The sequence below is a fragment of the Elephas maximus genome, chromosome 20 (genome assembly GCF_024166365.1).
Source record: "Elephas maximus indicus isolate mEleMax1 chromosome 20, mEleMax1 primary haplotype, whole genome shotgun sequence".
In the NCBI taxonomy this organism is placed as follows: Eukaryota; Metazoa; Chordata; class Mammalia; order Proboscidea; family Elephantidae; genus Elephas; species Elephas maximus.
In genome coordinates, this window is record NC_064838.1 from 37,214,839 (window position 1) to 37,230,806 (window position 15,968).

Here is a 15,968-nt window from a genome sequence, read left to right on the forward strand (position 1 = left end):
CTGTCAAGTCGGCCCCCAACTCTTGGCAACCCATGTACAACGGAATGAAACACTACCTGATAGTACTGTACCATCCCCATAATCAGACCATTGTGATCCACAGTTTTCAGTGGCTTTTTTTTTTTTTAGTTTATGCAGAGTTTATTTATATGAGACATCAGCAACACTGATAACAACCACACAGATAAAGCAGCTTACCAAATAAGTATATTTTTGAGATATATAACCTTTATAAACACAAAAGAAAACAAAATGCTGTCTATACCACAGCAGGTACAAAAGTAAAAAAAAAAAAGCAAATCAAATAAAATGAACAACTTTGCTACCTGATATGAACAAGTAATTGTTGATGAGGCAGAACTAAATCATTCAGCATCTGATTCACCCCAATATTGTGAGCATGCTTCTCTCCTTCAGAATTACAGATAATAAGATATTTTTGTTATCTTGACATTTCTTTTGACTGACAATGGGATATTATGTGTTAATATAAGTTCTAAATTATATTTACTCTATTTTAATTCATTTCCTTTTTCATAACTAATCAAGTGGACAACAGTGTATAGGTACAGTTAAAAGGCTCACATTATACATTCTTCAAATGAAGTCTCTACCATATAGTGTGAATTATATTTGTTTACTTTCATTTATTATTAAAAAATTTCAACTCTTGCTGCCAATTCATAATTTCTCATTTTTATCTGTAATTATACAGCTCCAAATTCATGTTTTAATATTTCAGTATGTTAGCCTAATAACAGCTTGAATTTCTTTTTTTTTTAATTGTGCTTTGGGTGAAAGTTTACAGAGCAATCACTGGCTGATTTTTTTAAGCAGATTGTCAGGCCTTTTGCCCGAGGCCATCGTAGCCTGGAAGCACTGTCGAAACCTGCTCAGCATCATAGCAACACATAAACCTCCACCGATAGTCAGGCAGGTGGTGGCTGCACATGACCTTCATTGGCTGGGAATAGAGCTGGGTCTTCACCATCAAAGGCGAGAATTCGGCCACTGAACCACTGTCACCTTATTCACTGGGCTTGGCCAAGCTTTAACATAGCACTGTCCAGTGGAAATATAATGTGAATTGCAAATGTGGGTCTTCTGTGAATTTTTTAATTTTCTAGTTGCCACAGTAAAAAAAAAAAAAAAAAGGAAAAGGAAACAAGTGAAATTACTGTATTTTATTTAACACAGTATGCCCAAGATAGTCCAATTTCAACATGTAATCAATGTAAAACAATAATGAGATATTTTACATTCTTTTGTTCATATTAGATCTTCGAAATTGGGTGTGTATTTCCACTCACAGCACATCTCATTTCGCATCAGCCACATTTCAGGTGCTCAATGGCCATGTGTGTCTAGTGACTACTCTATTGGACAGTGCACGTTTCACACAGGAAGCAGCCTTCCACAGTCTCCATTTTCTCCATCTTTCATTTCTGGCTTTCTAGCCTTCACTCATGTTCTCACTATTTTAAAGAGCAAAAAGCTAAACCCAATACGTCGAGTCGATTCCGACTCATAGTGAACCTATAGAACAGAGTAGAACTGTCCCATAGGGTTTCCAAGGAATGGCTAGTGGATTTGAACTGCCGACATTTTGGTTACCGGTGAAGCTCTTAGCCACTGTGCCACCAGGGCTCCATTTTCTTTTAATGAATCTGCTTATTTTCCCCTTTTTTGGGCCCTACAAAAGCAGGCTTCTTTTCTGAGTACCAGGTGTCCGAACTTGGTCAGGGAAAAAAAAAAAAAAAAACACAATCCTTTCTTCTAGCTATTATTTGAAATCAGCTAGTGTTCCCTGAACTTTGTCTGTGAACATTCAGCTCTTTTGAACTGAGCTTCCCATATCCCTTTACTTATATGACTGTCTCTTTTGCTAAATGTTGTATTCCTTGAGGAGAAAGAGAGTGTTTTATTCATTTCTGTAACCCCCGCAGCTTAGCACAGCTTATGGCTGCTAGCAGAAATTTGATAAATGTTTAATAATTGAACAAAGAAATGAGTAAGCTTTCCTGGCTGTATCAACCAGCTCTTTTCCTCCCCCTCACCAGTAATTTTTCTCTCTTAACAATAGTTTTTATTACTTACTATGCTGTGGCACATACAGGTAACCCTTTTATTTGTAGTTTCAGTTATTTGCAGGAAAACATATAGCTAGAGCATTAGACGTATTCCTCAGTTCTTTCCAGAAGCCCTTTCTTCAGTCACTTTTTAGGTTGTCTGATTTTACCTATGTCAGGAAAGCCTTTGAGGTCTATTTGAGGCCTGGCTCCTTAACTGCCTACTTTTTGATTCCTGGTGTTTCTCCCAGATTCACTTCTCCTTCCCTCAGTACCTGCCTTTGCTCTCTCTGTCTGGACCTTGCCCTCACTTTGAGTTCCTTATGCAACCCCAGCCCCAAGTGACCTCAAGGTGGGAACTCCCAGCTGGATCCCTAATAGCAACTTACCATGAAACCACAGAGTCAAAGACCACTGAAGTTAAAAAGGCTCATAGAGATCATCAAGTCCAGGGGTTTCCAATTTTTTTGGTGTAGCTGAAAAAAAAGAATTTTTTTTTCAGATTATCATGCAGAACCTATATACAAAACTGGTGAAAATGGAGCTGCTTTGGTTGAAATGGGATTGAGGGCTCCCTGAGATTCCCTGGGGCTCCACAGAACAAGGTCTGAAAACCACTAATTGAGTTCAATTCCCTAACAATACAAATGGCGCAACAGAGACCTCTAGAAGTGAAGCAAGTGCCGGATACACACAGCAAGCTAGTGACAGGACCTGGACCAGAACCCAGGTTTCCATTCCAGGCCGGTGCTCTTCTAACCACAGTTTGCTATTTAGAGCCCTGTTTCCCAAAGGGGAGAAAACAGTAACAATGAGTCTTTTATATTATTCCTCTTGATGAGAACTGACAGGGTCTACCTCCCCTTCCCCACCAATAAATCAAGTTGGCTTCCTATTGTTACTGTTTTCCTCTGGGACCCGGGCTGGGGCTTGTCTTGGCCTTTGTTCTGTACCCAGTTTTTATGGTGCCAAGAAGGATTGGGAGAGCAGATCCAGGCAGGCCGTGGTGGCACAGATGTCTCCTATCCCTTGGCCAGTCTGACTGTCTTTCCGAGGCAGCTGAATGCCATGGCCAGGTGTGTCTTTCAGGCCCTTCCAAGCCCTTAGAGGTGGTAGGTGTTTATAACCACAATTTCCTCATTAGCTTCTGTTTTCCACAGTCCTCTAGCCACTGCCTGAGGGAATACATCTCAGCCTCTACTCTGGGAGTCAGCAGCCATTCAAAGCTCTCTGAGGTCTGGCCATGACCTACCTCTGTATTATTTCTCAGTGTCCCCTTCATGCATCATTTGTTTTCTCCCAGGGCATGGGACACACTATGTTTTCCTGCTTTGAGGCCTTGCTTGTGTTGTTTTCTCCCCCTTCCTTCTCCCCTTCAGCTGTTAAAACCCTACTCATATTTCCAGATCCAGCTTAAATGCCACCTTCTTCAAGAGCTTTCTTGATTTCCAACCTTATGCAGTCTCCCTCTGTTGAAGTGTCATGACTTTTTAGCCTCACTTCCCATCATTCCCTGCCTCATGTTTTGTGCACAGCACCTTTGCTCATACCATGTTTTTTCTCACTTCTGTGCCTTGGCTTCTGCTGCCAATTTGCCCAGAATCCTCTGCACCAACCTTTTACTTCACTTTTGCATATGTAACTACTATTTAACATTTACGATGGACCCAGACCTCACTTCCTCCAGGATGTCTTCCTCATCCCTCCAAGCTGGGTTAGGCTCCTCTTATTAGGGTGTGCCTATCTCTGTCTTTGTACTTACTATATTTTATCTTTTTGTATCTGACTCTCACACTAGACAATGTCCCTAGAGAGAAATATCTATGCTTTATCTTTCTATTTCTAGAATCCAACAGCATCTTACTCATGGAATAAATGAATAAATAGCTTTTTGTACTATTATAGTGGTTTGAGTTGTATTTTACATGTTTTGCAGCTATTTGTCTACCACTAGGCTACAAGTTCTATAAAGGCTGGGAAAGGAATTGCATCGTATTTATCTTTTTGTCCCTGATAGGGCCTTGTTCGTAGTAAGTTACCAAGAAATGTTTGCTGAATTGAGTTGAAATATGCTTTTGAGCTTCTTGCCTGTGCTAGATACTCTGGGTGATAATAGAGAAGAGTCATACTTCTGTTCCCAGCAATAATTTGAACTCGGTAACTTGAAAATCCTCCACCACTAAATTCCTAACAACTCTGAATAAAAAATAATAGCATGCTTTAAAATGCATAACGGAGCTTGCAAGAAAGTAAGGGAATTTCCAGAGGCTGAAAATTAAGATAGAACTGGATGGCAAACCTGTAAAATTGTCTTATCAGCCCTGTTGGGATATCTGTCTTGGTAACTTTGGGGCTTGGATTTTAATACCCACACAAGACAGGAGATAAAGACTTAGGTCTTCACAAGACAGGAGTTAAGCTGAGATCTGCAAGTGAAGCTGGGACCCTAAATAAAATGAATAGAAAAGAAAATTTTCTCATTAATACGTAGACACAAGAAAGTTGTCTGTCTCAGCCTCTGCTCTGGGTAGGAAAAAAATCTGCCTGTGAGAATTAACTAGTACAGGTTTATCTTCACTTGGGTTTTGGCATTTGGATTTATTTGGACTTATATTACCTGTGTGGTCTGGGGTCCTGGCAAGTTGAATAATTAACATAAAAAGCACGCCCAGCCAGTGATACCCTTGGGACCCCAGCAGATGCAAACATAAATCCTTTTCAGTTGACAAAAAATTTAATTATCACTCTAAAAGTATATGTTTAAAATGATTAAAGACAAGAAAGAATAAAAAACATGAGGAAAGAACCAGATACTATAAAAAAAAAAGACAGATATGAAAAGTAGAATTTCTAGAAATATAGTCACTGAAATAAAAAGCATAAAAGTTTGTTTAAGTAAAAATTAGACACTGCTGAAGAGAATATTGATGAACTAGAAGATAGAGTTGAAATTACTCATGATCCCTCTCAAAGAATGAAAGAAAATATGAAAGCAAGACATGGAGGATAGAATGAAAGATCCTATATCTTCATTGTTACTATCATCATTATTCATATATTTTACATTTGTGAATTCACCTACTTGTTAAAATTTCTTTGTAACCCCCAGATCAACACTTGCAGTAATTTCATGGTCATTCATAGACATGCACAGTGCAACAAAAAATTTGAGTTGCCAGATGTGCATGTTCCCAGCTGAGGTAGAACGAAACTGCTCTGCCTTGTAGCTTTAGTTCTCACACTGTAAGCAAGTACCCTTTTCATGGTCTGCTTAGTATCATTTTTTTTTTTTTTTTGCATTTGTGTGCTTTTTGTTGACGATTTCGCTGTTTAAAATAGCCCCAAAGCATAGCACTCAAGTGGTGTCTAGTGTTCCTAAGCACAAAAAGGCTGTGATGTGCCTTATGGAGAAAATATGTGTGTTAAATAAGCTTCATTCAGGTATGATTTATAGTGCTGTTGGCCCTCAGCTCAGTGTTAATGAATCAGCAATATATATTAAATAAGGTGTCTTTTAAACAGAAGCACACATAAAACACGGTTATGTATTGATCGTTTGGCAAAAATGTGGCCAGAGGCTCACAGGAACCTAAACCTGTATTTTCCCATGGAATAATGGTTCAGTATTTGCCAATTTGGTATTGCAAGTGGCATTATAGAGCATAACTACTGCTAATAATGAGAATCAACTGTATGTTCAAAAATAGTTCTAGAAGGAGAAAATGGAGAAGAGACAATATTCAGAGATAATGGTTGAAAATTTTCCAGAATTGATGAAAACCATATTAGGAAACACTGAGTTAGAAAAGGATAAACTAAATTAAAGCCACATCTAGACACATAGCAATGAAACTATAGACCATCAAAGACAAAAAGTAGATCATAAGGGCATCTAAAGATAAGAGATATCCTACAAGGAATCAGAATTAGGCTGACAATAGACTTCTCAGTGGCAAAATAAACAATGGAATAATGTCCTCTGAGTCCAAGGGGTAAAAACCAAAAACCTGTCAATCCAGAATTTCCCACCTAGGTAAACTCTGTTCAGTAATGAGGGTAAAATAGGGATCATTTTAGACAGCTAAGTCATTAAGTTTACTTCTCAGAAATCCTTTCTGAAAGGACTACTAAGAATGGATGTTCTTTAGGAAGCTGGAAATTGAATCCAAAAGGTAGCCATGACATAAAATATGCAACAGTGAGCAGCCAAATTGGTAAACATGTGGGTAAATCTTTAAAAAAAAAAAAGAAAAAGAAAGAAAAAACTAAACTGTATAACAACAAAAATGATTATTAATTCTGGAAGTATTAGAACAAGGTGAAATTAAAATATTGGGCAGATATTAAAATGTTGGAAAGAGAAAGGTGAGTGATGAGCTTTAAAGCATACTAAAGCCTTTGTATTTTTAGGGAGGAGAGTAAGTTTATACTTTGGTAAGTAAAGTTAAAAAAAAAAAGTTAAGGGCAACAACAAAAAGAATAGAAACGAAAGGGGCCCCCTACATGAAAGATCAACTCAACTTTATTTGTAATAACAAACATTCAGAAATAACCTAAATGACCATCATTGCTAGAATAGATAAATTGTGGCAGATTCAAAGAATAAAAACAAATGAGCCAAAGATTTATGTATTACTATGAATACGTGCCAAAAACAACATTGAGTGAAAAAAGAGAGGTTATAGGCAGATAGATACAGAATAATGCCACTTGTATAAAGCCCTCAAGCAAGGAAAGCAATGCTGTATATAGTTTAGGGATGCATATGTATGTAGTAAAACTATATACTTATATGGAAATATTGTTAGCTGCCATCCAGTTGACTCCAACTCATGGCAACCTTATGTACAACAGAACAAAATGTTGCCTGGTCCTGCGTCATCCTCACAGTCTCAGCTTGTTTGAGTCCATCGTTTCAGCTATTATGACAGTCCATCTCCCATGCTCTCATTGGTCCTCTACTTTACCAAACATGATGTCCTCTTCTGGCAAGTGATCGCTCCCGATGACATATTCAAAGCAAGTGAGTTGGACGGTGTTCTGTTGTGGTCCATAGGGTTTTTGTTGACTGATTTTCAGAAGTAGATCCCCAGACCTTTCTTCCTAATCTATATTAGTCTGGAAGCTCCTCTGAAACCTGTCCACCATGGATGATCCTACTGGTGTTTGAAACAATAGTGGCACAGTTTCCAGTATCACAGGAACATGCAAGCCACCACTGTACCACAGACAGACAGGTTGTACCCATTGCCATCAAGTTGATACCAACTCATGGTAGATATGGAAATAATAAACATTAATTCAGAATAATTATCTCTGGAGAAGGGAGGTAGGTGAATGAGATTGAGGAGGAATGTATAAGAAATTTCAACAGTGTGTATCAATGTATTCCTTAAAAAAAATTTTGAAGCAAATGTAGAAAATATTAAGATTTGGCACAGTTGGGTAATAGAGAAATAGGTATTATATAATTCTCTAAATATTTATGCTTGAAATAGTTCTTCATTTAGACAAATAATAAATTTAAATTTGGAGAAATGTGCGTAGCTGCTTGACGAGTCCAACTAATTTTTTTTTTTTCACCTCAATAAGGCATAATATAAAATGGTGGCAGAAATTTCAATGGATACCACTGGGTCTGATTAGCATTCTTCACTTAAAAGAAATAAGCAGACCTGCATTTCTCCAAGATCATATTTTCCCTAAATGATAGCTAGCCAAGAGAAAACCGTACTGAATAAAATCTCAGATTTGTCCAACTTTGAATATTTGCTTCTTTACTCAATTTTGATCTGACCAATCCAGAAGAACGTCATTAAATTCTAAGTGTCATGTGCAAAGAACATAAAACCATGTCATGTGAGGAATGTTGAAGAGAATAGGGGCAGGGTGGCCTAAAGAAGTAAAGCCCTTCACAAGATGGACGTGTACAAGAAAGGCCCAGACTGGTTTTATGTGGACAGAGCCAGAACCAAACAGGAAACTACAAGATGGCAAATTTCAGCCCAGTTTAAAAATCAGCTATCTGAAAATGGAGAACAGACACACAAAAATAACAATCTCTCTGATGACCCTTTGTTAGGAACATTGTAGGGTGGATTTTTGCATTTAGTTGTGAGATGGCATTTGATGACCTAGTTTTTAGTTTCCTGGTTCAGGTTTCATACACATGAATGACAGAGACAGACTCTATCAAGTCTTTAAGTCACTCAAGTGAACTTAGCCATAGACTGAAATTGTTCACACAAAGCAGGAAGCAAACTTTGCCTCAGAATTTCAGCTTTATTTTAGGAAAATCCCCAAAGTACAGAATCTGGATCCAGGAAATAAATAACATTCAAGTAGAAAGTGCCCTTCTAGAGTGTTCTATCAAAGCCTCTGCTTTATCATCTCCAGAATTCCAAATCATTGGCTTCATGGGCCTTGGGTCTTCAGAGGCCCCTCTCCTGGTCATTGGCAAATGAAGGAGCAAGGACCATCACCTGTGTCTGTGTCCTTCCCTTCACCCTTATCCACACTTCCCTGTCAAGCCCTCTCTGCCACACGCATATCCTATATTATACCATAACTGCACCACAGCTTAGCAGGGGTTTGCAAATGCACTTTCATACTGCAATACTTCTGTTTAAGCCACTTCTCCTCTTGAAATGCCCTTCCCACATCTCACATTTAAGTCTATTAACTGTTTAACTCATACCATCACAGCCTGAAAATGCCTTTAGAAACCACGTTAACCCCTCCTTTACAAATGAAGAAAATGTCATCCAAATGAATTCCTAAGCTACAAAAGTCCACCACTTTTGAGAAATTTTCCCCAGTTCACCCTAATCAGAATTTATCACTCCTTTTTCTGCACTATAGCACGAACAGAAAATCATGTATGTAGAATGTATGGAAACTTACCTGTTCTACATTAATGATATATTTCAACTTCTGAGGTCCTAACTCTAAAAAAGCACAACTTTTAAGAGATGTTTTATCATGTAAGGTGTAATCAAAGAAATAAAGGAGTTTTGAAAGTATAAATGTCTTAGCTAAAAAGAAACTGTGAAAGCTTTGATTTCAAGTGTTGGAGAGTTTTTTAGAAGCTTAATGAAGGAAACATCTTAAAGATTTTTCTCTTGAAAGCCACAATGGGAAAAAAGAAGGGGATTAACATTTGTAATGGTTGATTATTAGTAGAAATGTACCAAATTGTACTTAAGTGTGTTGGTTGTCTTTACTATTTTGCATAAGTATCCATTTTTAAAGTTATATTTTTATTACAAAAATCATACTTCCTTGGAAAGACCTTAAATAGTAACAGAAATTGTTATACTCAAGTGGTCTTTTTTTTTTTTTTAGTGGCAAATTCCTTTTTGGCTTTTTAAAAAAACTGTACTAAGTGTGTGTGTGTGTGTATGTGTATATATAAAACATTTGCCATTTCAACATTTTTTTACATGTACAGCTAACTCAGTGACATTAATTACAGTCATCTCATGTTTTTATTACAATTTTTTTAATCAAGAGTCAGAAAAATAGAAAAAATGCATAAAAGTGAGTAGTTTAGAAAAGTATTAGTAAATCATGAGTTTTTTATGAATGCTCATTAAAAATACTTTTTGAATAATTCCACATTTCAGAAGTAGTGCAAAGTGATTAATACGATCTGCTCTAGAGTCAGATTGGCTCGTTTTGAATCCTGAATCCACCACCTAGTGGTTGTATGACCTAGCAAGTTAATTAAGCTCTCTGCCTTAAAAGTTACCTGTAAAATTGAGAGAAAAATGCTACCTACTTTATATGATTGACGTGAGGATTAACTGAATAAGGTCTGTGATGTGCTTAGCACAGCGACTGGGGCTTACTAAGTACTTAACAAATATTAATTAGTATTAATTTTATTGTGGTTGTTAGTATGATTCCAGTGCTTAGACCCAGGGGTAAATAATCTACCATACTTATGTTAACACTGATTTATTTGTATTTTTCTTTGTGTTAGAGCTGAGTGAAGTTTATAGTCTTTCCTTCCTCTACCCTCACCCAGGCCTTGCATAATGCTCGACAAATTCTAGGTAGCTAATCTAATGAATCTTCATTGAATGGGTAAATTAATAAGAATTATAGTATACTTAGAAGCTTATAGAATATATTTCAGTGTAACAGCACTGAATAATAGACTCTTTTTTTTTTTTTTTTTGAATAATAGGCTCTTATTAAAAGAAGTATGTCCAGACACTAAGGATAAAATGAGCTGAGTCTTCAGGCTAATCTGGGTTGGTTTTTAGAACTACTCTTTAAGGCTTATTGAGTGGGAGGAGCGCTTCAGTGGATCATTGGAGGTACTGAAAAGGATGGACAAATTCACTGAGGAGAAGAGAGCCTGAATGACACCATGTATCTTTGCACTTCTATACTAAGGCACGAGCTCTATTCAGATCCCATTGCCATCAAGTCAATTCCAACTCATAGTCACCCTACAGGACAGAGGAGAACTGCCCCATAAGGTTTCCAAGGCTGTAATCTTTACGGAAGCAAACTGCCACATCTTTCTCCTGCAGAGCTTCTGGTAGGTTCGAACCACCAACCTTTCAGTTGATTGCCAAGTGCTTGACCACTGTACCACCAGGGCTCCTTCTATCCAGATCACTCTGGGCTAAATTTGATGTAAGGAACAGAGCATTGGATTGAGAGATCAGGGTACCCTCAGCTTCCCATCTTATGGCCTTGGGCTACTTTTCCTCTTTAAGTCTCAGTGTCTTCGTTTTTAAAAATGAGGGGTTAGCATCTAAGGCCCATGTCTCCATTCAGACCTGAGTAGTGATTCCATGTTGCTAAACCCGAGTACATCTGGGAACCTATAGCATGTGTCTTCCTGAACAGTGCCAGTTTTCTCCCCCACCTGCCAAAATTCAGTTGTTAGTGCCTGTTCTGGTGAATAACAGCTCCCCCTGAATAAGTGCCAGTTGGAAAACTGTAGAATGGAATGTGCCACCTGGGTTTGGATTTGGAAATCGAAGGTGTTGTTGCCTTGAGGTACAAGGGTGTTTCTGCCGAGCCATGGTGATAAGTAGGCCAACGATACCAGCCATGGGAGTTTGCACTTGGACCAAGACAAGAGCGTCAAGTCTCCTTCGCTGATGAGAGCAGAATGTGGGTAGAGCTCATTTCTTATTTCCTTCCAGCAATTTGCTGTAGGAACCATGTGCTAGTGATGCAGAATCAATGCATCAGTAAAGTGACTTTAAAAAAAAAATCACAAAAGGACAAATATTGTATGAGACCACTACTATAAAAACTCATGAAAAGATTTACACACAAAAAGAAACAATCTTTGATGGTTACGAGGGAGGGGATAGAAAAACAACAGAAAATAGGTAAGTGGTAACTTTGGTGAAGGGTAAGACAATACACAATACTGGGGAAGCCAGCACAACTTGTACAAGGCAAGGTCATGGAAGCTCCAAAGACATATCCAGACTCCCTGAGGGATCGAATTACTGGGCTGAGGGCTGTGGAGACCATGGTCTTGGCAAATATCTAGCTCAATTGGTATAACATGGTTTATAAAGAAAATGTTCTACATTCTACTTTGGCGAGTAGGACCTGGGGTATTAAAAGCCTGTGATCAGGCATCTAAAAGATACTCCACTGGTCTCACCTCTTTGGGAGCAAGGAAAAATGAAGAAAACTAAGGATACAAGGGAAAGATTAGTCCAAGGGACTAATGGACCACAACTACCACAGCCTCCACCAGACTGAGTCCAGTACAGCTAGATGGTACCCATCTACCACCACTGACTGCTCTGACGGGGATCACAATAGAGGGCCCTGGACGGAGCTGGAGAAAAATATAGAACAAAATTCTAAGTCAAAAAAAAAAAAAGACCAGACTTACTGGCCTGACAGAAACTGGAGAAACCCGAAGAGTATGGCCCCCGGACACCCTTTTGGCTCAGTAATGCAGTCACTTCTGAGGTTTACCCTTCATCCAAAGATTAGACAGGCCCATAAAACAAAACGAGGCTAAGGGGGCACAACAGCCCAGGGGCAAGGACTAGAAGGCAGGAGGGGACAGGAAAACTGGTAATAGGGAACCCAAGGTTGAGAAGGGAGAGAGTTGACATGTCATGGGGTTGTTAACCAATGTCATAAAACAATGTGCGTACTGTTTAATGAGAAACTAGTTTGTTCTGTAAACCCCCATCTAAAGTACAATGAAAATTAAAAAACAAGTAAATAAAACTTCCTTGCACAAATAGTTAAGCACTTGACTACCAGCTGAGAGGTTGGTGGTTTGAACCCATGAGAGGCACCTAGGAAGGCAGGCCTGGCTTTCTGCTGTGGAAAGGTCACAGCCTTGAAAACACCATGGAGCAGTTCTACCCCGCACACATGGGGCTGCCCTGAGTTGGAATCGACTTGATAGCAACTAATAACAACACACTTCTATAATGCTTAGCAGTTCACATTCCTTATCTCACAAGCACACTGAATGGAGATCAGAACCTCAGTTTCTACATCCTATCATATCCATTTAGGGATCTCTGTTGAATACCAAAGGAGCCCTGATGGTGCAGTGGTAAGTGCTGGGCTGCTAACCAAAAAGTTGGTGGTTCAAACCCACCAGCTGCTCCACCGCAGAAAGACGTGGCAGCCTGCTTCTGTAAAGATTTACTGCCTTGGAAACACTCCGTGGCATTCTGTTCTGTTTTATAGGGTTGCTATGAGTCTGAATTTACTCAACAGCAATGGGTTTATGGGTTGATTTTTTTTAAAGTTCCCTTTCTTTCTTGCTCTAAGGAGGCGGCATGGTGGAATGGAAAGGGAACGCGTGCTCTGCCTCAAACCAAGTGTTTGAATTAGTCAAGTATTTCTTCTCTCTGGACCTCAGTTTCCTTATAAGTAAAATAACTGAAATGGCCCTAAGCAAAATTTCCCCTCCCAGAAGGCTATGGGAATATTATGTTGTTGTTAATTTCTCATAATATGATGATAGTAAATACAGTATATTTCAATAAAATGTATAAACATTTCAATAACAGTTGTAGCCAAAATTCAACATTCAGGTGGAGGATGGTGTCATCACACACTGGAGTAATTGACCATATTCCTGTCTATATTTATAAATACCTGGTCAGCATTCTAACAATGAGCCTACTTTGTTGAAATGTCCTCCAAAGAACCCACAAAGGACACTGTTAACTCAGGATTTCTACATAAAAAGGGAGGAGAAAAGGAGCTAACGTGTGGCTAGGTGTTGTGCTAGATACTTTACTCACCCCATTTATTCATACGACGAATGTTATTGATCACCTAACAAGTGGCGGGCGTTATAACATGGGGTAGATTCACGGCAACCACCACATCAAGGTGCCTGCTCTCAAACTGTGAGCAGTTTGGTTGGGGAGATAGTGAACAAATAGTCAAGGAAATTTCCAAATAGAATAACATCTATGAAGCTAATATGCAGAGAATGGCTGGGAAGGGAGGGGACCACTTTAGTTCCGGTCAGCAGGGAAGCTGTCACAGAGGGGGAATGTTAGAGCAGAGACGTGAGTGTTATGAAGAAGCAGGATGTGCAAAGAAGATCTGGGGAAAGGACGTATCAGGCAGCAAGCGCAAGAGCCAGAAAGGCACAGATATGTGTAGCCTGTTTGAGGAATACATTGAAGGCAGTCATTTAATCCAATCCTAACAAACTCTAGAAATAGGTATTATCTTCTGTATGAAGATGCATAGAGGTCATTTAATCCTAACAAACTCTAGAAATAGGTATTATCTTCTGTATGAAGATGCATAGAGGTGAAAGAGCCCAAGTTCAAATATAAGTAGAGGACCTGAGATTTCAACCCAGGTGAGCTTGGCTTTAAAACTTGTAAGTTTTTCCACTATGCTACTCATCCGTTGCTTAAAATGCAATGTTTCTGAGCTGGCCTGAATTGCTTGTTTCTGTGTAACCTGGTGTGGAAGGTACTCCTTCTTCCTTTTGAGCCAGGGAACATATATCCAGCTGAAAGTGTAAATGGCTATTTGTTATTAGCATTTGATGAACATACAGTATTGTGTATTCTCGTGTGACACACGGTTTTATATATTGGGGTTCCACGTTCCCAAAGTTCCAGGTGGGTGGGTGTCGTCTGCCACGGCTTTATTAGAATGTGCTTTGTATGTGGCAGTTGTGAGTGTGAGGGTGAGCATTTGGGGACCAAGAAGGAAGTATAAGACACATTGCATCTCCTCAGCAGGCTTCTGATACAGTCGGGAGGAGACATCCATGAAACATCAACTGAGAGTACTAGGCTGTTTATTTAAAATGATAAGTGAATGGGTTTCAGACTAGGCTTTCAGAAGGAGAAACCAGTGCAGGTAGGGAGGACAGGGAAGATTTCATAAGGGAGGCAGAACTTGTTTGGGACCTTGAAGAATGGGGAGGGAATGATTTCTAAGTGGGCAAAGGCACAGGGGCAGCAGTTTTACAAGAGGTAGTTTGGAAACTGAGCGGTAGATAGAGTAGGATAGGGCTCCTGTATATGTGTGTTGTAGGTTGTTTATTGCATAGGGCATCTGACTAAGGAGATAAGTGGGGGCAGAAATCTAGTCCTGCATTGTATTGCCCAGCAAGTGCCCAGGTGCAGGAGCGTGTCCATCCAAAGCAAGGGGAGCCCTTTTTCTCATCCACACAAAGACTCTGCAGCAGGCCTGCAGTGGGGAAATAGTGGGAGAGAAGTTTGAAATGGAAGGGTGGGGCCTGATCCTGGAGAACATTTCCTTGTATGTAGATTGTTATGAAACGATGGTAGTGGGGACTGGGGGGTGTAATTTGTCACCATATGCTGGAGGTAAGCCTGGAGCTTTGTCAGTGCTAGGAACCCTATTTATCTAGTATAAAATAAATCCATGTCTTTTGAAAACTATATTTGTCTGCTGTTTCTCCAAAGCAAACTTTATAACTGACCCACTTTACTTCGATATCAAATCAGCTTGATTTAATTTTGTAAGCTGGTCGTGGAAAAAGGACCTATCCCATGACTCCAAAGCATTCTGTTCTGTAGCTCCCCTGTAATTACAGACAAATGCCTCTAATCTTCCCATCATGTGTTCTCCTGAGTTACAGGAGTCTTTTTTTTTTTTCCTGTATTTGATAACCTTGTTATCTTGTGATACTGCATCATTTAATTATTCCCTAAAATAGAGGTCTTCAGAAAATCTTCCAGAAAAACGGATTTGCTGTTCCCAACTGAAGTCACAGCTGGGGTGTTTACTCAGAAATTAGTTATTTTCAGAGATTTGGAATTGTTGCTTTTCTCAAGGAGTCTCATCTGCCACCTAAGGCTATTAACACCCTCCTGGAGGTCACTCAAGGGAATTTCATAAACTTCTCTGGAGAAGGACTAAGTGGGTATCCTTGAGAGTTCTTCAAGCCCAGGACTCTAACAGATTGAGCATGGTCGCCCTTCTGATAAAATAATTAAAACCAAACTCATTGCCGTTGAGTCAATTCCGACTGGTAAAAACCCTGTAGGACAGAGTAGAACTGCTCCATAATTTCCAAGGAGCAGCTGGTGGATTTGAACAGCCGACTTCTTAGCGGCCTGAGTTCTTAACCACTGCACCACTAGGGCCCTTCTGATATTAACCTCTATATGTCTAGCTGTATTCAACTCAATAACTATAAATATTTCCTGAGCATCTACTAGGGGCTGAACAGGAGGACAGAAGTTGGGAATTGAAAAATGAATAGAGCACAGTCCCCATCTAAAGAATCTAAAGAAGTATTCAATCTCTAAACTTGATCATTAGAAGAGCCGGAATTTAATTTTACTCATTCTGCCACCTTTAAGCAAGTCACTTAATCCCTCTGGACCCCATTTTCCTATAAAATTAATGACGCTGAGATAATGTTCCCATGAAGGA

At 39.2% G+C, this 15,968-nt stretch overlaps 2 protein-coding genes across 5 annotated transcripts in view; one reads left to right on the forward strand and one right to left on the reverse strand.

Moving 5' to 3' along the window:
* The window catches only part of SYN2 (synapsin II), a 197,795-nt gene that overhangs the window by 123,704 nt on the left and 58,123 nt on the right, over positions 1–15,968 (forward strand). The window lies entirely within an intron of this gene.
* The window catches only part of TIMP4 (TIMP metallopeptidase inhibitor 4), an 89,120-nt gene that overhangs the window by 47,339 nt on the left and 25,813 nt on the right, over positions 1–15,968 (reverse strand). For 3 of the 4 annotated variants that reach the window (XM_049861876.1, XM_049861877.1, XM_049861875.1), the window contains exon 4: positions 2,459–2,545. In XM_049861876.1, coding sequence (XP_049717833.1) covers positions 2,490–2,545 — 56 coding nt within the window. In that variant the 3' untranslated portion in view covers positions 2,459–2,489. Of the gene's footprint in view, positions 1–1,190; positions 2,546–15,968 lie in introns of those variants that run through there. The other variant, XM_049861874.1, reaches the window with a different exon arrangement.